A 21,801-nucleotide genomic window follows, 5' to 3' on the forward strand; every position below is an offset into this window, starting at 1 on the left:
ATCCCTCACTGTTGCCAGGCTGTTATCCCAAATGGGAATTTGTTCATACTTGACCTGGCTGGTTAAATAAAGTTTGACTTGAATGAGCGGATAAAACAGTCCAACCACACATGTAGCTGCGGCTGCTCTTGGTTCGGATCCAGCGTCTGTGTCTGCGTTTGCTCCGCCGAGTCCACAGGCGGAGGATGGCGGCCTAATCCCGGACATAGAGCTCGGTCACGCTCCCCATCAGCCAGCAATCCCTAAATGACTGGCTCCAGGGAGGAGAGGAAGGGAAAGGAAGGAGAGAAGTAAAATACGAGATAGATGAGGTGAGGTGGGAAGGAAATGAGAAGGGACGGACTGAGGGGGCATGATGAGTTAAAGACAGGAAGTTGGGGAGTTTTTGGATGTGTCAGTACTCTCTTAGAGATAAAGACACAAACCACAACCATAAAGGGTTCTTCAGCTTGTCCCCATGGGAGAATTGGTTTTGGTTCCTGGTAGAATCTATAAAAGTTCCCCCTAGAACCACAGCAGAGAGTCCTACCCATAACCCGACATAAACAGGGTTATACCTAGAACCATCTGTGAGACCCCTTTCTTCGGTTGTGTAATGGTTCCACAGAGAACCCTCTCTGGTGGTTCAACCACAACCTTTCTACCTTCGAAGGGTGCTAACAAGAACCCAGTTACACAGGGAATCTTTATATTAGAAATGTTTTATCTAGAACACACTCAAGAGATTCTATTGAGAACTTTTATGTATTCAAAATGTTTTATCTAGAACACACCAAGGGGGTTCTATTGGAAAAACCTTTTATATTCCAAGGGTTTTATCTAGAACACAATCAGGGGTTCTACCGAGAACCCTTTCATTTTCCAAAGTAGGTTTTATCTTGAACCCACACAGGGAGTTCTAGATAAATTTATGTTCCATATTTCTAGAACACACTCCGAGGGCTCTATCTAGAACCCTTGCTGCAAAACTTTCTTCTAGTTCTTAATAGATCTCCTAGTCTTTCTTACAAACCCTTAACAGACCCTTTCTTTAAAGAAAGGGTTATTCAGAAGCAAAAGGTTCCGGGTGGAACCTCTGTCCCTCAGGAAGAACCCTTTTTGAACCCTTATCTCTAAGAGTGTACCTCCACCACACAGACACACAGACACACACAGACACACACAGACACACACCATCCACTGGAGCAGTTTATTGTTGGAGGTTAAACATGAGGAGTCCAGGCGAGTACTGTAGACGTGGAAGAGGGAGGTTTAATTGATGAATTCTTCTATTTCCTTTCCGACAAAGTTGCAGGATTCCAGGATAATAGTCTCTTTTAATCCACCATCACCATCGTCCTTGTCTCCGTCTGTCTTTCTTTCTTCTCACTCTCACTTGTCTCTGCTCACTTTATTCATAGAAGTTCTTGATTTCTCCCTGTGTTTCTTTCTCTCTCTGTACCTCTGAGCGTGTGTGTGTGTGTGTGCACATGTGTGTGCCTGTTGTGATGTGTTCTCCAGTTCAGGACTTTAAAGCAGTCTAAAATCCCAGTGGGGGGAAGAAACCCAGGTGCAGAGTGCAGGTGGCGTGACCACTGAGACATCCTGGTGTTGACAGACCTGCCTCTGTCTCTGTCTCCCTCTTTTCTTCTCCGTCATGTTTTCCCTCTCACTCTTTCTTTCTCTCCCTCTATTTTTATCTCCTTCTCCTCTCGTTTTTTTTTCTGTTTCTGCTTCACTGTCAATATCCATATCACAACATATCTTCATCCGCACCCCCTCCCTCCCTCCCGTCTACCTCTTTCTTCCACAGGGTGAGCGCTGTTCCTTCTCCGTGCAGATGTGGTTCTACTTCCTGTGTGGCCTCCGTAGCGACCTGTGGGCGGTCCTTCCGGCACACTTGGCCAAGGAGGTGCTCGGCCAGGTGCTGTCAGAGACTTTCCAGCTGCTGGTGCAAAGATATGCCAGGGCCCGTCCTTCTTACAAGAGACACCTGCAGATCAGGTACTCTGTGATTTACCAAACTGGCCTCAATTATATTCACTTGAGAAATATTGTAATAGAAATATAAGATACTAATATAACAACACACCAAATGGAGTCCTACACTGCAGTTTATGATCATATCACATGATCTTCATCAACAGTTTAAGTTTGGCTACCACTTTTCATTTTTTAAGCACAACTGGCTTACAAAACTGAAGGTGGGGATTTTTTTCTCAACTGCTGTTTCCAAGGTCAAGAATAAACTTACAACATCAGCGATTACCTACATGAAAGATGCGTCAGTTAAGCTAAGGACCTTGTGAGACTGAAATGTTTCTGTCAAAGATGAACTCTGAACTTCAGTTATATTTATTTTCTATCAGTTTTTCTTATCAATAATTTGGTCTTCCTGGTCGTCAGTGACTATAGATCTTATGTTTGTACTGTACCCAATGTGTCTGGTTCAGCTTTGCATAATTCTCTCATTGCCTTTCTCAGACATTTATTTGCTGAGCCTAAATGAATGTAGACTTTGGTATATCGTGTTCTGGATAATAAATATACACTTGACTGTATCCTAAATTACATCAGAACTTCTATTCAAAGGCCAGAATCATGTAAACTCTCTCACTGTTGGCCTAGTTTCTCTGAGCTCCTTTGGGTCTGATGGTGGAGGTCTGGATGTAACATTAGAACGTCATCGGCACACTGTCTTTACAGGCTCGTGGGTCGTCTTCTTCATCCTCTTTTTTTCCTCTCTCTCCTCCTAATAACTGAATGATGACAATGAACAGGTTAAACGGTGACACACAGTTAGACGATGAAAGAGTGACAAAGACAAAGTGCATTATACATGTGTAGCACCGCAGGATGTCAACACTAAGTCTGGTTTATGTTGCTCCGAGATGGTTGCGTTTCTGGAGGGACCGTTGTAAAGTGTAAGGCTAGCCTAAACAGATGGCTTTTCAAAGCTTCTCCAAGTTTCCTATGTGTATAGCACTCACATGGGTATTTTTATGCTACCTCACCTCTCCAGTATCAAGTCCACCCCTGTGTGACGATTCAGGCCATGGGAAGAGCAAGGATGAGGAGATGAGAGATGATGAGCAGCTCTCCCCGACCAATTGAGGAAACAGATTTAGGGGCGTTTAATGTAGACGCAATGACTTTTATAGTGAAATCCAAAGCCTGAAGTACACTTAACTTTCCAGCAGTAAAATCACCAGGAGGTTCTGTCATCTGACGGGCTGCACAATGAGGCAGTTATGTCATGATGTAATGGTGGATGTTAGGCTTTGAAGACGGGGATGTTCCTTAACATGATCCCTTTCTCTCTCTTCATGTGTTCTCACATATTCCCTCACATCTCATCTTTTCTGTTTTCATCTATACATTCACCTTTTCTGTTTCCTTACTCCTTGTCAAAGGTGTGACATTACAGCAGTGTTGCTGTATGTGGAGCAGCTGATGTGGAGTGTGTGTGAAAGTCCTGAGGCGCTGGTGCACTCCAGTCCTTATTCAGCAGTTGCCATTATAGCGGGCGGATCAGACTGGCCGTACCAGATCCACAGCCTGTGTGAGCAACTCCTGACGGTCCTCGTCATTGTCACAGCACCCCTGTCTTTGGTCTATAGGTTAGTATGCACAGTTTGTTCTTGTTTTTCAACCTTAAAGGTCCAGTGTATAAGATTTATGGCAGAAATTTATGGCAGAAATTGAATATAATATTCACAAGTATGTTTTTTATTAGTGTATAATCACTTGAAAAGAATCATTAAGTTGGCCCTCTCCCATGGAGTAATTAGCTAGCTAGTTACATCTGAAAGCTAATGTTAGCAAGACGCTAAATGACTGGCGAAGGGTCTATCTGCATCCTCATAGTGTACAAGACATGCCCACTTTATTACGCAGCACACCCTCATAAGATAACCCCCTGGACTGATGGTCTTCTTTGAACCCTACCAACATTTTTGCTCCCAAACCTACCCATGCAGTTTTGCTAGCTAAACGTAACCTTATTGCTAACGTTTCTGGGGGGTGTCTTGTAGTGCTGTGTAGATCTGCCTGAATGACTGACGTAGATTAGCTAGCAAGTTAGTTGGCATTTTGCTAACATTGGCTAAACTATGATGTGACTATATATAGCTGTACAGGTCCCATAGACAAGCCTAGCACACAGCATATCTAAGTAGGCCTACAGAAACAGGAGAGGAAAGCTAACTGAGGTTCCGCTGGTCCCAAGCCTGTTAAACTGTTATTGCAGCAACACAGCAAAAAGGGGAGGGGCTTAGGAAGGGTAATTTACCATTTAGCTAAACATTTGCCAACTGTAAAAGAGTGAATTAAAAATGACAGTAAACTATGTCCACAGATGGATGTATTTTCACTAGCTGACATATGACCACCAAAATATATATTTTTTGTAAATTTAAGATATATTAATCAAACTTTTTTCAAAATTGCCATGTGCAATCTCAATTTTCTCCAGGACATTTATGATTGATTCTGCGAAAGAGTTCACTCCACATCAGCTTGACAGCCCTGTTGTCCACTGGCTACATGCTATCAACCCTGACCTCTTCACAGAGCAGGCTGTACGGTATGTATGTAAAATACACCCATCATACCATCCATCAGCCGTCAGACAGTAGGTACACATATGCATGTTCACACACAAACTCACATACACGCACACTCTGGTATGCTAAGCCATCACACACACCTCCACCCACTATATAGAGAACCATATGTGTGTGTGTGTGTGTGTGTGTGTGTGTGTGGAGTTATAGCTTCATACTGTATGTGTGGATATATAACCAGACTTACCCGTTGCTCAGGGCTTCAAGCCTGAGTTGCTGTGGTAATATAACACAGATGCAAGCTGGGAAAGAAAAAAATAAAAAATAAACTACCGTTGCCGCTGACACTGATTTTGTTTATGTTGATGGTTGCTGAGGGCTTTACACATCAGGCGTCAACACAGTACACTGTGAATGTGGTGTGTACGTGTACATGCAGGCACACTGTACATGTGTGTCCAGTTACTGTTGTGACCTCCATGGTGCAGTCAATCACCGCGCTCCCCCCGTCTCACCCCTGACTCCAACCTCCTCCCCTCTCATCTCCTTCACTGCCAGAGGTGATGTCATTGCGTGCTGATGGAGCACAAATCAAACTAACCCCCGCTTTCCTGCTCCTAAGTATTGGAGAGCTGAAATTAGTTTATTTTTATGACCTCTTTATTTCTTTGCTCCCACCTCCTGCCTGCATGCGAGGGCGCCAGGGGGCCCACCAGTGGCCCGAGGCCAGATCCATGGGTCCTCGTCCAGGACCCGGCCGCTGTGGCCAGATCTCTCCCCAGCTCATTAAAATAAAACCCTTTGTTATGGTTATTAAATAAAACAATAATAAAATCACAAAGAACATAAATAAATCATCTAGCATTACACTCTTAGAAATAAAGGTTCTAACTAGAACCATAAAGGTTTCTTTGGCTTTTCCTCTGAGGAGAACCCTTTTTGGTTCCTTTTAGAACCTTTATTAATGCTCCGCTTGGAGCCATTGCAGAGAGTTCTACCTGGATCTCTGTACGTAAAGGGTTATACCTTCAACAATCTGTGAAAAGTTCCATCCAGAACCCCCCCCATGAGAGGTTCTATAGAGCACCTTTGATATTCCCATAATTTTTATCTAGAATACACTCAGGGTTCTACTCAGATTTTTTTTATATTCCAAGGGTTTAAGAACCCTTAGTCTTACAAAGAACCCATGACAAAACCTTTCTTCAAAAAATGGTTCTTCAGAAACCAAGGGTTCTAGGTAGAACCTCAGCCCTTCAGGAAGAGCCCTTTTGGAACCCTTGTGTCTAAGAGTGTACTGGCTATAAAAAAAAAGAAACTGAAGTTATGTTTTCTGGCCTGATGTGTGTTTCTGTATTTGCACACATTTACGCTCTGCATTTTTCTTCTTGCCTTTGCACATGTGTGTGTGTGTATGTGTGTCTGCGTGTGTGTGTGTTTCTGTGTGCGTGTGTGTCTTGATTCTGTAAGCTGACCCTGGGCTGCAGCCGGGTAGATTTATCAGAGCAGTTAAAAGAGGATTTCTTCTGGATTTGCGGTCCTAGTGACATCATAAATTGCACTGTCAGATTGAGGCATAGTTTTCCTCAGTCAAGCAGCAGGGTGCACCCTGCTCTAGCTTTCTGGCTCAAATCGAATGCTTAATTTCTGGGCAGACACCCCCTGCACTCCCTCCATCCCTCCCGCGCCTCCTCGCTCCTCAGACAAACTCTGTCCATTCCTTCCATTAGATTTTATTGAGATGTATAAAGTAACATGCAGACACACACATGTCAGCATGCTCTCACACTTACACACATACATAACCACAAGCTCTGAAGGGTGCACACACACTCACTTACGCACGCACACACCAAGGATACGGCTCATTACCCACAGCTGGCTGCAGCCTCTTGGTTATACAAAAGATGTAGGAGGGGGGTACTGCTGTATATTCATGTATTTGGCTGTCTCCCAAATGTTAATTTGGTTTTAGCTGGCCAAGATTAGAGCTAATTCCTTCCCGGTGCACACTATAAGTAAGCGAGAGTGAAGGCATTTGCAGACTAAGCTTGTATCAGGAGTGAGTGACACTGACGGAAGTTACCACTGTAGCATAAACACATTTCCTCCCAGATTGTCAACCAAGACAACTGTGATTTCAGTCTTTGTCTTTCACTTGTGAAGCTTTTCCCCTCCTTTGTTGTCTCTTGTTAAACGGACTGCTATCTGTACACTCACCTGACACTGCAGAACTGTCAACTTTGTTTTCTTTCTTCCCGCTCTCAGAGACGGCCTTATGGGCCAGACGGCCTCTGCGTGTCAGCTGAGGCTGCTGACCTCTGACCCAGGATGCAATCCCAGGTTGCTACTGCAAATGCTGCTGCACAGAGACTGTCACCTGCCCAGAATACTCCTGGAAAACTCGCGTAAGTCTGTCTTTTTAGTGTACGTGGATTGTGTTAGTCAGACTTGGGGAGTAACTGATTACATGCGACAGAATTACATAATCCGGATACAAAAAAGGTAACTTTTGCCATTACAGTTGCAGATGAAAGATGTTGACAGGTTGCAGATACATTAGTATCTGCACAATAATAACTATACATGCATTGAGGAAGGGATAATAAATAGGTAATAAATAAATAGATACATAAGTAAATAAATAGTTTTTATTTAGAAGTGTTAGGTATTGTGACATGGAGGGTCCTGGCAGAGGTTGATGGATGTCTGTTCTACCGGTGGAAGGTGAGAATACTGGTGTCAGAATATAGATATATTCTAGATATATTTAGTAAAAATTGGGATTAACCTACTACAAACATAAAACATTATATTAGCCTAAACAGTTTCAACATACTTTATATTGAGATAATCCAAAAGTGAGAAAATAATCAAGTTACATTACTTTAATGATGTGGTAGTTGGATTACTTATTTTAACATATGATTAGTAACTGTAATGGAATTCATTTTTAAAGTAACTCTCCCAACCCTGGTGTTAATGTAATAACGATGTGTGTAGCTGTCAGTCTTTTAAGAGAAAATTGAATTTAGTTTCATTAATTCTTTAATATTTCCTTTTTTATATAACCGGATCCACAGAGTGGATCCCGCAGGGGCCGTGTGTGGGAAGGTGTTTACCAGTTGTCTTAATTAGGGCGCTCTAAGATCCTAAGCGAGTTATACCGACCTTAGATGAGCTCTATCCATTTTATGAAGTTATCATCAGCATCTTTGCCTTCATCATCATTTTCACCTTGGTCACCATCATCACTAAATCAATAGCAAGCAGTAATAAACACTCAACAGGCCCAGGCGGAGCACACACGCTGACCTTTAAAGATTTTCCCTTCCTTCTTCTCCCCTCTGCACCGGCAACAGTCTAACCTTTAAAGACTGTTGTGCACTCGCACATTAATTCACATTATAGCGACCTCATTAATAACAACTCTCACTGTCTCGTTCTCTCGCTTGGTCTGAGTCTGGCTCTGAGGCTCTGCAATGCTTCTCCCTCCACGCTGCCGTAAATCAACGCTGGAAGCGCTGACGCTCGCGTGTTATCACGGTGACGGGCTAATTAACCAGGAAGCAGACAGACAGCAGGAACAGCTTGACTGAACGCCTCCTATAACCCTTCCTTATACATGTATATACTGGAGTGTTTCTATGAAAAAAAATCATGTCTAACTTACTTCTAGATAATTATACTGTGAGTCACAAATGACTTTAATTGGACTGTCTAATTCAGTTCTATTTAGTGCATTTCAGTACTTGTTAAAGGGATAGTTTGGGGTTTTTGAAGCAGGGTTATATGAAGTAGTTATCGATAGTCGCTGTATTACCTGCAGGAGATGGCGGTTGGCTCAACCTAAAATTTGAGGAAGCCACAGGAGAACAAAAATTACTTTAAAGCCACAGTTGGTAACTTCTATAAAATAACTTCTTGTTGTATTTGCTGAAACTGTCACTACATCCTGACCGTAGTTAGTCAGAGAGGGTCAAGTCATCAAATACTGATGTTTTGTGTTTGAGGTTGGCTCTGATTGGTTATTTTTGTCCAGACATAGTGGAAGTTACCAACTATAGCTCTTAGTGTGTGCTAGATTTAGAATATTTTCACCAGACAGCCTGTTCACACAGGAAATCACCATTAAATGAACCAAATATTGCTGTCTCCAAACCAACTGGATTTCTTTGGCGAAAGCAAGAATTTTACCTCAGAGAATGTGGGAGTTTCTGGTCTACCTCTGCCTCTAACTGATGGAGGAAGCACTAAACTATCAACTCATGTGTCCTGTGAGGTAAAATGACTGATTTTGCCCATGGACTTTGGTTGGTTAAAGGGCTATCTGATAGCAAGGTAAAGTGGTGAAAATATAGAATAGATTTAAACTGATACTGATTTTTTTAGTAAAGACTTTTATTAAGTGGCTAAAATATGTTCTGCTGCTGACCCTGTTCACAGCAGTGCATTGCTTGCGCTTCCTACACCAGTACTCCTACTGCTTCTCCAAACTGGGGCTTACTGTTTGCCATCTGCTGTAGGTAATACACTGACTATTGAAAAGTACCTCAAACAACCTCACTTCAGTTTAAAGTCTGTTGGAACAGTAGAACACCTCTGTTTTGAAGACTGGCAGTGCGTATTTTTCCTAAAATGCTAATCATCACATCACTTTTCACCAAGTTGTTGGTTTTGAAACTAAATGACCAACCTATTGTTTGATGATTTGAAAATGTATTTATTTGCAGGGGAATAACACCTTCACATTTACGACAGTTATCACTTTTGTACAACTCACCTTAGAACAGATGACACACTACTTCTGGTGCACACACACAGCCTTTTAATATCATCAGTGTGTCTGCTTCCAATTACAGAGGTTTGCGGAGAAGGCTCTTGTGACTGGTTGACTGGTTGTCCGGAAGATAAACAGGTGTATGTGTTGGCTATGTATCAAGGTTAGATAATCTTAGAGACAGGGGAGCGAGGGTAAAACAGAAAAGGCGGCAGAGAAATCGACACAGAAACACAAACACACTGGAGTTATTGTATGCTGCAGCAGGAGTGGAAACTCCACAGAGATGAGCCAGCGCACTGTCATCTGTTTTTCTGAAGTCATCTGCTGCTCCATAATGGGATCATTATTAAAAGGCACCTAGTTAACCTGCCATGCTCTCCAGCACCCCAAGTGGAAATTAATGTTAGTCACCCCTGTTCCCTTGGACCGTTGCAGCCACAGCAGTGATATCCAGAACGCTCCCTCCTTAAGGACCAATTACCAGACAGGCAGAGAACAAGATGCTGGCATAACCCACATAATGCCGCCTAATAGACTGATTGTAGGTCAGGTTGGTTGACCACTTTTGAGCTGTGTGTTATTGTGAAAGAAAAGGGTGCTAGATGTAGAGATGGAGACAGGGAGATAAAGGAAATCAGTTCTCATCAGGGCCCTGAGTGGTGGCACTGCTTCCTACCTGCCTGTTATTAAGGCGGCTGATATTATTGGCCCTGTAATGCAGCAGCTAATTTAGCCCTGTCATTTTAAAATAGTCCAGCATTAGTCAGAAGGAAGCGGCGCTGCCCTCCATCACAGCGCCCCCTCATTGACTGCTGCCTTGCATACACACTCCTATTCAAATAGCTGTCATCTCCCACACAGCAGACTGACAGACCGCTGGATGTCTGCCACCTCTGGAGCAATGGGCCTTTCCTCAGCAACCCCTGTCAACTTAACACGCACACACTTTGTAAGCGCACTAAACACATATATAGACATCCATATGGGTTACACACGCACACACCTCCATCCTCAGCCCTGTGCTCAGACAGCAACCCCCACAAGGACACCCTGTCAAAACCTCTTCCTTTTCACTTCCTGTCTCCATGTGCTGTGGGGGCTTTGAAATCTGTTTCTTTTTCTGTTTTTTTTTGCCCTGTTTTTTTTTCCTCCATCTAACACAGATGTGGGTTTTTCTTCCCCTTCTATTCCACAATGCCTTTTGTTCACCCTTTCTGTTAACATGTGTCAGGTTGGGCAGCCTTGACATTTTCCAATGTGTTTTTGTGCAAAGAAATCAAGATGCTGTTTCATAGGATCGGGTTTTATATCTTTCACTACCTAACTCCATAAGGTTGATATTTGCTGAATCGTAAATTCAAAAAGCAGTCGGATTTTACATTCACTTACACACCCCCTAACTGAATGTATAGGGCGTATGAGTAAGTCTTTTCATCTCTTTGTGTATCATGTTGTCTGTGTGTCAAGTCATTTCATGAACTGATTGACATTTTGAATACCTTGAACACATTTATTTGCACAGAAATGTCTCACTGACTCAGACTGATTTTTTTTTTCTTTTCAGATTTTTGCCAGGAGAGCTGCGTAGAAATACCCACAGAAAGCCGCGAGGCAGGAGATGACTTCATAGTCGCTTTGTTCAACGTTTTCAGTTGCCTGAACAGTGTTCCCAAGGCCTTGACTCAGGTCCTTCAGCCATACCTGGAAAGGGCACAAATTTGGGAACATCTCTACACACTTGCAGGTAAAATAGCAACCAGCTTTTTTATATAATGTTGCAGGTCAAGGTCCATTCCTATAGCCTGGTGTTTTATTGATGTAGAGGCTGATGTACAGTGTATTACTAGAAGTTGTGGTACTCTTGTTTACTGTCATCAAAAATTCTGTTTTAAAATACAATGCTGTTTAGATTAAGAGAGAAGATATGCTTATATTATGTCATAAATAATGTTCATTTGATGGGTCATCGGACAAACCAAATTCCTAATAAGCTGGGACTTTGTGTGGAATGTAAATAAAAAGAGAATGAATTGATTTGCAAATCTTTTTTGACCTATTGTCAATTTAATACAGTACAAAGACAAGATATTTAACATTCAGACTGATAATATTTTTTGTAACTATAACTTTATTCTGAATTTCATCCATGTAACATGTTTCAAAAAGTAATGGACTAAGGCAAAAAAAAAAAAAAAGACTGTTGTGGAAAGCTCACCAACATCTGTTTGGAAAATTCCACAGGTAAACAGGTTAACTGTTAACAGGTGAAAGTATCATGACTGGGTATGAAAGGGGCGTCCTCAAAAGGCTCCAGCAAAGGTGGGGCGAGGTTCACCACATTCAGCCGATATTAAATGCCTGTGACCTTTGACCCTTCAAGCCGCATTAAAAACTGCTTTAAATACCCACATAATTGTCTAAAGGACAGTACACGGGTTAAGAACACTTCTGAGACTAAGACTCTACCATGCAGACTGACCTGTCTGCAGTTCAGACCTGTCTCCCATTCAAAATGTGTGATGCATTATGAAGTGACACCAGAGACCTCGGACTGTTGACCACTAGAAGTCGTATATCAAGAAAGAATAAGAAAGAATTCACTTTCAAAACTTCAAAATGATTGTCCTCAGTTCCCAAACATCAACTGTGTGTTGTTAAAAGAAAAGGTGATATATCACAGTGGTAAACATTCCTCACGTCCCAACATTTACAGAAAACATTTTAATCAGTTTGAACATTAAATATCTTGTCTTTGTCCTGTATTCACTTGAATATAGGTCGAAAAGGATTTGCACATCCTTGCATAGTATTTTTATTTATGTTTTACACTTTTTTGGAATTGGGGTTTGCAGATGGATAAATAGCAGTACAGATAAGAGGAAAGATATGCATTTTTGCACTGTGCCTTTAAGACTTAATTTGAAGAAAAATAAGCATAAAGCTGAACTGTACATGAACCTGCACAAAGTTGTTTGGCTGTGACCAGCGTGGTGCTGAAAGAAGGACAGAGGAAACCCAGATAACAGGCTACAAAGTGCCTGTACAAAACTGACTTCCTTGGAGTTACGACTTTGTACTACCAATTGAACTAAATTCAGTGTGATTCAGTTTTTGTAGTTGTGTGTTGCAGTTGAGTTTTTAATTTCTGAGATCACAGACACACAGTTGCTTCAGGGGAAGACGCGTTATGAGCAGACATGTTGCCTGTTGTACAGAAATTGTTTTTCTTATTTTAAAAATTGAAATGCGGTACAGAGAAGTCTCTCAGTGCACAATAAAAATGAAGCCCCCCCCCCAACTGTATGTAGGATGTACTCTATTAAAATACAGTTTATTACTATATTAGGTCTGAAATCATAAAAAGTTTGGACTTTTCAAAGACTCAAAAACATGCCATACTTTTGACATAAAACTGAAGGGTATGCTATCAAATTAGAGTGGGTTACATTTTATATTATGACTATTGTGCTGCTGGGCTTTTCAAACAAGCAATAGCCCTGTAGTCATTGTAGCACACTCAGTCTGTGTCAGAAATGACTCCACTTTTCAAACAACAGGAAAATAGAGAGACATGAATAGATTGCTCATCCACAGAGCACTCAGGTATTCTGTCGAAATATCTACACTAAAAGCGAATAATGTCGAGTTAAATTCAGATGTTCTCGATCAAACCCAGGTGTCCTGACAGTAGAAATGTTACTGCCTTCTCCAGGTGCACTATGTCTCTCGTTGCTCTGCCCTTTCATATCCCGCTAATATTGATAGCAGAGCAGCTACAGCATGAAGTTGTATGGCACCCATAAACTTCCTACAACGTCGGCTGTAAAACCAAAGGCTACAACAGAGAGATATAGTACTGTGACGGCACTGGAAGTGCACTGAAGTCTCCAGGGATGTCTAACAAATGTGTGACCTCAGACCCGCGGAGAAAGAGGAGAGCGGAACAGAAAATGATATAGCTTTTCGAAGGAGAAGCACTCAGTGGCAGGTGAGACCTAGACCTATTTTTCAAAGTCACTTGGTTCTCAGACTTTATACCGCCCGCTACCGTATTGACTGGTGTATTGATTCGAAACAACCTGCTACTGTGTGATGAAACATCAGTGTAAGTGGAGAAATAGTGAAACTCACAGTGTAATCTATGAAAGTTAACTCAGTGAACAGTTTAAATAGAAATGGGGGCACTGGGGGTATCCTGTAACCAAAATTATAATACAAAGATTTGGCACAGTCCAATAATTAAACTAATTACCCTGTGAGGATATATGATGATTGGATGACATTGAGAATTTCTCTCTGGCTCACTCTATCTCCTTTTCGTTCTTTTCCCTCCGTCGACCCCTCCCTTGCTCCATCTCCATCCAAATACTCGTCTCCAATCACCCTAATTTATGCTACAATAATTACCACTCACCCAGGATATAAAAATCACCACCAAAAAGAGCTCCACACTCCACAGGAGTTCTGATTAAGCTCTGTATCAAAGCTTGTACCAGAGAGAAGTGTAAAGACAGAAAGAGTTGGGGAGTAGCTACAGTCTCTGTAACAGCATATTAAAGTCATGCTTTGGCTCACGTGCAGGCGCTGTCGACACCAGCCCTCAGCAAAAAATGGATATTTTCTTTTGTGGATACAGTTGGATTTAGAAACATTTTGAGAAAATTTGGTCCACTCTCTGAATCAGTTTTTTACATTTATATTCTGTTATCCAACCATGAAACAGTTCTGTCACAATATCTTGGAAGGTGATAGATTTAACAATCAGTTCAGTTTAAGATTGAATGTGAATGGCACTGATTTTGGATTTTATAAGTATTACTATAGAAAAGACAAATTAAACAGTATCCTGCATTATTAACCAAATAGCACTAAGCTAATGAGCAATGCAAAGGGATAATTTGAATTATGTGAAGTGAGGTTGTATGAGGCACTTATCCATGCTCATTGTATTACCTACAGTAGATGCCAGTTGGCATGCCCCCAGTTTAGAGAAGCAAAATGTATTGCTGTGGACAGGGTCAGCAACATATTTTAGTCAATAAAGAAATCAACTATCTGTTTTAGTGTATGCTATATTTAGAATATTTTCACACCTTTCACACCTCAGACAGCCTTTCCTGATGACCTTTTAGTTTATTTGTATTATTGTATGACTGGTGTTTTAAAAGGTTAGTTCTGATTCACCAAAGTCATGCAGTAACTCAAGCAAACTAACAGTTTGATGCAATGATAGAGCAGCAGCTCAAGTATTCTGCAGGGTAAAGTTTTTCAAATGCATTTTCTTCTGGCACTTTTAGCCCCACAAACCGAGTGCCACCTAGTTCTATTATAGTTCAGCATAATAATTTTTTTTATATAAGGGACTGTGTATAAAATACATCAGTCTCAAAAAGAGAAAAGATGCTCTGTACCGAATTTAGCTTACTAGCAAATTTCCATCTGTAGTCCTTATATTCAAGAGAGGACAGACATCTCTATAGCCCCTATCTACGAAACTTGCACCAAAACAATCTCGAAGGATAAATTGCACTACAGGTAAGAAGAAATATATTTGTTTTTGGGGTGAACTTTCCCAATAACTGATATATTAGAAAGGCCTCAATCTTCAGTTTGATATTTTTTCAAGCATTCTTCTTACCTTGCTGGAATAATTTCCCCTTTTTTGTCAGATACAACACGGACAGTACCTGCAGTGATCAGCTGTGTCCGTGCGATCGTCACCAAGTCTACCAACAGCCTCTTGGTACACCTGGTCTCAGTGGTGATGGGTTGGCAGGCAACAGAGGAGCTGGGTGGAGCTTTGTTTAAGCGGAGTGTACCAGAGAGCGTCCTGGCAAAAATACCGAAGGAGTGGAACTACACATCCCCGGAGGCGAGGGGAAAGGAGGCTGCCCCGAAGAGTACGCACAGACTGAGTGTCACATTTTCAAGACAAGTGAGCTATGAGACATTTTAGAGCTGTTTTCCTGAAACTAACATACGTTTCTTTGTTTCTGTCTGTGTTTGTTTGTTTCTTTCATTCTTTCTTTGTTTCCAGCTGTCATATCCTTAACTATTCAAGCCTTGTCCTTGATTTTCACCAACCTGCCCTTGGCTGTAGCGTCTGTGCCTCTTCCCATCCGCTACCTCTTCCAAGTGGCAGAGAAGCAACTCTCCCAGCATTCCCGGCAGCTGCGCTTAGTGGGCCTGTTACTCTGGGCCATGCTAGCCTGCCTGATTCAGGGCCTGGAGAACCCACACACACTAGAACAGATCAGTGGTCTGGTCCTGGACCGTGGTGCAAAGGAGCCCCTCTCCCTGCTGGCTGAGTGCCTACCAGCTGCCATGGGTATTCAACAGAAGGTAAGGCCGAAGGTTAATCGAATAACAATAATATCAATAATAATAATTAGGGGTTTGTTTACATTTTAAGTTAGGTTAGATCATTATACTGAGCTGTTGTGGTGTCACTGCATTGTATTTATTGTTGATTTAAAGAGAGTTTGTATGAGGTACTTATTGATAGTCAGTGTATTAAGAAAAGGTATTTTAGGCACATAAGGCCCACCGGACTGGCATCTACTGTAGCTAATACAATGACTATCAATGAGTACTTCATACAACCCACATCAAATAATTTGTACTATCCCTTTAATGTGTGTCATCAAATTAACCATCTGGCTTTTACTAATTATCTTAATGCTCTGCTGTTTGTCTTGCAGGGAATTCCCAAACCCACAGTGCACAAAGTGCTGCAGGCCCTGGAGGAAAAAAGACCCAAGTGGGCAAACATGCAGCTGCAGAAGGCCCGCAAGCTCTGCGCCGACAGGTGAGAGGTCAACCGCAGGGAATTTAGCAAGAGGTCAAGGTCAGAAGGTCAGGTATCGGTGTAATTTATATTAATGTTTTGTATTCAGAAAAGTGCAATATATGCATTATCAATGATTAGTCTCAGCGGGTGTGGATTATTCATGTGCACCTTCAACAAAAAAATGAGGTATCATTTTATTCCGATCATTTTGATTGTAAAATCGCTTTTTATAAAATGAATTTCCAGATACACATTAATTTTAGTGATTTATCAATACCGAGATGAAGATTGAGGTTCAAACTGATCAAACTGACTGATGGCATATCCTGATAGCTGAATAAAATAATGAAAAAGAGAGCGGCTTAGATATGCTATTTTTAATTGAGCATTCAAATTCTGATGTATCGCATCATCGACATCGTTTTTCTTTGTGAGTAAGATCGATGAATCTCAGATGTGTTTGTTGTGGTAAATGATGGACATGGCATCTGACTGAGTGGACTGCAGGCTGGAGTGATGGGAAAACAGCTTTCACTTTGGGCTGATCCGTGACCTTTGGCTCGCCGTTTTGTTGCTCGTTCCCAGAAATTGCGCCTGTGGTCGCTCGCTTCATCATAACAAAGTCTGGATGCATCCATCCTCATAAAAAGGTGACTCAACAACATGTGCAATTAAAAAAAGAAGAGGAATGAAATAAATAAAAGCACTGAGTGGATTACGGGCAGTTCTAGGAAATGCTGTGTCTTCAGTGACAGGAAGAGAGGAGGAAAAAAAAGAGAAGAGACGGGGCGGCGGAGGAGGTGGAGCGGGGGGGTTGAGTGGAAAAGTGAAAGAAGAGTGATTATGTATCACCTGTCGGAGGCATTCAGTGGGATCATTACTATTCATTAAACTAACCTTCACAGGGAAGTGACGCCTGGCTTGTAAACAATCAGAATACAGTGTCAGAAACAGAGGGAGCGGTGGGTGTAATAACTCCAAAAACAACCGGCACTCCGCTCACTGGCATCTCACACACACACAACCCCTCAAAAAAGAGCGTTTGCCCCTTCCGAGCCCTCCCACCCCTGTCCCGTCATCCCGCTTTCCCCTCCTTCCTTTCCCAACTGTAACCCCCCTCCCCTCCCCACGCCACCCACCTTGTCTTTGCAAAGTAATTTGTAGAGGAGAAGATTATTGTTCTCCATCATGGTGACCCTGGCTGGGCTGACGGGATGCATACACAGATGAAGATGAATGCAGTTATTCCTTGGCGGAGGTCTGCCTCTTTCAGGGCACATTGGCCCTAATGACATGATTGATAGGCTGTCCCAAATCCGGAGGGGCCCTCATTAATCACCCCGCTGACTGAATCCAATCATCTGCTTCACCTGCACAGTGATGGACAGGAAAGGATACAGCGCAGGTGCTGACACGGGTGCACAGCCACCATCGCCGACAACACCGCCGTCGGGCCGCCAGGCAAAAGAATGAGGGGGATGCACACGGACGAGAGGGGACTCCTCTTCCTTTGCCACTCTCAATGTCAAGCAGCCAATGGCTGGCTGACAGGCGACACTGCTTCTGCCACCTTATAATTACAAAGGGGAAGAGAGGGAGAGGGAGAACAATGACAGGAAGTGTATGTGAAGGAGAGGGTTTGATGGACGGTGGTGTGATATCCATCCATACAGGAAGGGCAGGAAAATGATGCGGGCGTCTGCCAGGGCTCGGGACTGTACATGCATGAGGACCTTGACACACAATTACACACACACACATACACGCTTAAGAACACACACACCAATCATTTTTAGTGCACAGGCATCCTTCGGTCAAAATATCCCCCTGTATCTCATGAATGGTAATGAAAACAGTGAAAATTATTTTGTTATCTGTGTTTTTCACTCTTTTTCACCAGTGTTAGACTTGACCAGACCACACAGTTTTAAGTGGAGCAAAGATATTTCTTCTCTTGCCCAGAATTTTAGGTTTATTTGCCCTCTGGAGTGAATGATTTCTCTAAAAATTAATAAGTCATTAATTCTGTTTCAGTTAATTTTCTTGTGTAGAGGAAATTCCAAAATTTATCCCAAATTCTTCTATAAACTAGAAACACTTCCTCAGCCCAAGGTGGTTTAAAAATACAAGCTGACACTCTCCCTCTTCCTGCTTCCTCTCCTTTCTCTGTTTTTCACTCTTTTTCACCAGTGTTAGCCTTGACCAGACCACATGGTTTTACAGATAGTTTAGTAGAGCAAAGATATTTCTTTCCCTGCCAAGAATTTTAAGTTTATTTGCCCTCTGGAGGGAATGATTTCTCTAAAAAATTAAAAAGTTATTAATTCTGTTTCAGTTAATTTTCCTGTGAAGAGGAAATCCCAAATTTTATCCCAAATTCTTCTCTAAAGTAAAAAATACTTCCTCAGCCAGAGGTGGTATACATTCTAAGAAATAAAGGTGCTAACTAGAACCATAAAGGATTCTTCAACTTGTCTCCAGACACTAGAATGCTTTTTGGTTTCATCTCTTGGTGTTCTATCCAGAACCTTTCCACCTTCTGAGGGTGCAAACAAGAACCCACTCAAGGGGTTCTACCAAGAACCTTTTTATATTCTAAGGGTTTCATTTAGGACCCAGCCAGGGAGATCTACTGAGAACCCTTTTATATTCCAAGGGTTTTATCTAAAACCCACTCCAGGGGTTCTACCAAGAGTCGTTTAATATTCTAAGGGTTTTATCTAAAGAACATGTGACGAACGACTTCTTCAAGAACTTCTACAATCTTTAAAGAAATTTGGGTTCTTTGGATGAAAATTGTTCTTAATCGTTAATGGTTTTGTTTTTGTCTTGAAAAGAACCCTTGACAAAATAAAGGGTTCCTTCAAAAGCAGATAGTTCTGGATAGAACCTCAGTTCTTCAGGTAGAACTCTTTTAAACTCTCTCACTCTCTGTTTCCTCTCCTTTCTCTGTGTTTTACTGTTTTTCGTTAGCTTTGCCCAGACCACGTGGTTTTAAGACAGTTCAATGGTGCAAATATATTTCTTTCCTTGCCAAGAATTTTAAGTTTACATGCTCTCTGGAGTGAATGATCTCTCTGAAAATTAAAAAGTAATTCAAAATTTTATTCCAAATTCTTCTTTAAACTGGAAAATACTTGCTCAGCCAGCGGTGGTGTAGAGATACACACTGAAAACCTCACTCTTCCCGTTTCCTTTCGTTTCTCTCTCTCTGTTTTCTCTCCCATCTCCTCCTTTTCCCATCTCTGTTTCTCTCAGCGTGTTCGAGCGAGGAAGGGAGAGCGGAGTCGCTGCGGCTGAACTGACTGAGCAGAAAATAGGCCTGATGCTGCTGGAGGTCTGCCACAAAGCAGGTGGCAGCGACTACCTGAGGCAGATCTATCACATCATCCAAGGCAATGAGGTAGGGAAGCACTCCCTCTCCCCAGCAATTAGGTGGCTGCTGGCCTGAGGCCGCAGGCTGTTCAGGAGGGGGAGACGGAGGGAAGAGGGCTGCCGCGTGTGTGCAGTCTGCTCGTTCTGATCTTCTGTTGTTCAGGTGACCTCAAGGGTGCAAACCTACAGTGATTTCCTGTGTTATACGCTCACCACATGTAGAGCAGCGGGAGCCACATGGAGTTACCACGTTCACTGTGGAACTCTTTGGAGGAGATCTGAGTGAGAAAGAGCTGTGATTCTTTTTTTTTCTAACTCAAGTGGAAGTTATTTTAGCTAAATTCACTTCAGAGAAAAAAAAGTTTGACTAAATGAAAAGTAGTAGCTCTCTGGAAAAAGTGCCCAAGTTAATTGCTGTACATATGCAGTACAGAGTTTAGTGGTATTTTACCTCAAATACACTCTCAGAAATAAAGGTGCTAACTAGAACCACAGAGGGTTCTTTGGCTTGTCCCAGTAGGAGAACACTTTTTGGTTCCTCATCATACCTTTTATTGTTACACTTTGAATCCATACAAAGAGTTCTACCTAAAATCCAACATAAAGGGTTAGACCTAGAACCATCTCTGAAAGGTTTCACACAACCCACAACCCTCTCTGGTGGTTCTATCCAGGACAGTTCCACCCTCTAAGGGCACTAACAAGAACTCACCCAAGGGTCTTACCGAGAAGCTTTTTTATATTCCAAGGGTTTTTATCCAGAACTCACCCAGCGTGTTCTACAGATAACCTTTTTGTATTCCAGGGGTTTTATCTAGAACACACCTAGTTGGTTCTACTGGGAACCCTTTCATATTATGGTACAAAGAAACGTGCTTGTTGAAGGATTTCAACAATCCTTGAAGAACTCTTTCTTCCAGAAGGGGTTCTTTGGATGAAGGTTTTTAATAGAACCCGAAGTCTTACAAAGAATCCTTAACAAACCATTTCTGCAAAAAAGGGTCAGACCTCAGCCTTTTAGGAAGAACCCCTTTGGAACCCTTATTTCTAAGAGTGTACATGGTTGGTAAAACGGGTGCTGGGTTAGAGTTCAAGTAAAAAGTACACGTATAAAAAGTACATCAGAGGTGTTATGTACAGCAACTCTTGTTAAAACAACTTGTTTTAACTGGTGCCATAACACCTCTTCAGGTAGCCCTGTTGGCATTTGTCCTCGAGGGAAAATCAAACTGAAATGTCTTCCACCTACAGTACGCTACAATAATATCCCACAAACAGACTCCTGCCACAGTATATCACAAAGACACTAACATATGCTGCTCTATAGACTGTATCACATGGACCTATAGAGTGTTTTTATTTTTAACCACAATCTCCGGAAAGATTTTCTGTTTTTTGTTACTGTTAACAGATTCCATTAAAAGACCAAAACCAACTGTGTGTTAGTCTGTCTCAGTGCTTTCTGGTTTCAGCACCCTGTCTGAGACCCTCAGCCTCATGTCCCTGAGTTCCTACTGAGGACATAACTCTACTGAAAAGGCTGATAGAGATATCCTTTCAATTTTTGAAAAAGGATAATCAGTTTTGGCTGCGCACTGTAATTATTTGCAAATGTTCCTCAAACAGGAGTGTATTGTGTGTTTGGAACTATTTTAAGCTGCAGATTTGGTGCTCTACTACCAACAACACATAGGAATCAAATATATCAGGCTTCAGGTGTGCTTTTATGACATTAAGAAAAATATAGATTATTGCCACACCTTAAGGTGGATGATGGATCAATTTAGTTAATTGTTGAGTGTCATTCACAGGTTGTCAAATACAGACAGATTGTGTTGTTGATTGTGGAGTTGACCTTGGCTGAGCCTGAAACTCAAAGCGCCTGTATTTGACAACCTGCGAATGTGACTCAGCAATCAATTCTTTCCCCAGAATCACATACTCCACCTTTAAAGGCCCAGTGTGTAATAATTAGTGGCATCTAGCAGTAAGAATGTAGATGGCAACCAACTTAGTGCGACTTGCCTCACCCTCCCCTTCCAAGCATGTAGGAAAACCTCTGGTGGCCATAAAACTCATGAAAAAATGTGAAAGGCTGCATCTAGAGCCAGTGTTTTGGTTGTCCATTCTGGGATACAGTGGTTCAACATAGAAGCCTCCATAGATCTGTAGATTTAATGGACTTGTTCTAAGTTATAAATTCTTATTTGCAAGTGGTTATGTAGTAATGAAGACATGCTTGAATATTTTGAATGAATATTTTATCGCATTCCTTCCATATTCTGACAATACATCCCCATAAATAATTT

The 21,801-nt window shown here is 41.9% G+C and overlaps 1 protein-coding gene across 1 annotated transcript in view; it reads left to right on the top strand.

The window, feature by feature from the left end:
- The window catches only part of kiaa0825 (KIAA0825 ortholog), a 181,028-nt gene that overhangs the window by 50,225 nt on the left and 109,002 nt on the right, over positions 1 to 21,801 (top strand). Inside the window, exons 12-20 of the mRNA XM_084728153.1 lie at positions 1,793 to 1,983; positions 3,393 to 3,599; positions 4,454 to 4,564; positions 6,813 to 6,952; positions 10,892 to 11,071; positions 14,997 to 15,227; positions 15,365 to 15,669; positions 16,029 to 16,135; positions 19,376 to 19,520. Of these exons, the coding sequence (XP_084584279.1) occupies positions 1,793 to 1,983; positions 3,393 to 3,599; positions 4,454 to 4,564; positions 6,813 to 6,952; positions 10,892 to 11,071; positions 14,997 to 15,227; positions 15,365 to 15,669; positions 16,029 to 16,135; positions 19,376 to 19,520 (1,617 nt within the window). The remainder of the gene's footprint in view (positions 1 to 1,792; positions 1,984 to 3,392; positions 3,600 to 4,453; positions 4,565 to 6,812; positions 6,953 to 10,891; positions 11,072 to 14,996; positions 15,228 to 15,364; positions 15,670 to 16,028; positions 16,136 to 19,375; positions 19,521 to 21,801) is intronic.

The sequence above is a fragment of the Lutjanus erythropterus genome, chromosome 10 (assembly GCF_056507025.1).
Source record: "Lutjanus erythropterus isolate fLutEry1 chromosome 10, fLutEry1.hap2, whole genome shotgun sequence".
NCBI classification, from domain to species: Eukaryota; Metazoa; Chordata; class Actinopteri; order Lutjaniformes; family Lutjanidae; genus Lutjanus; species Lutjanus erythropterus.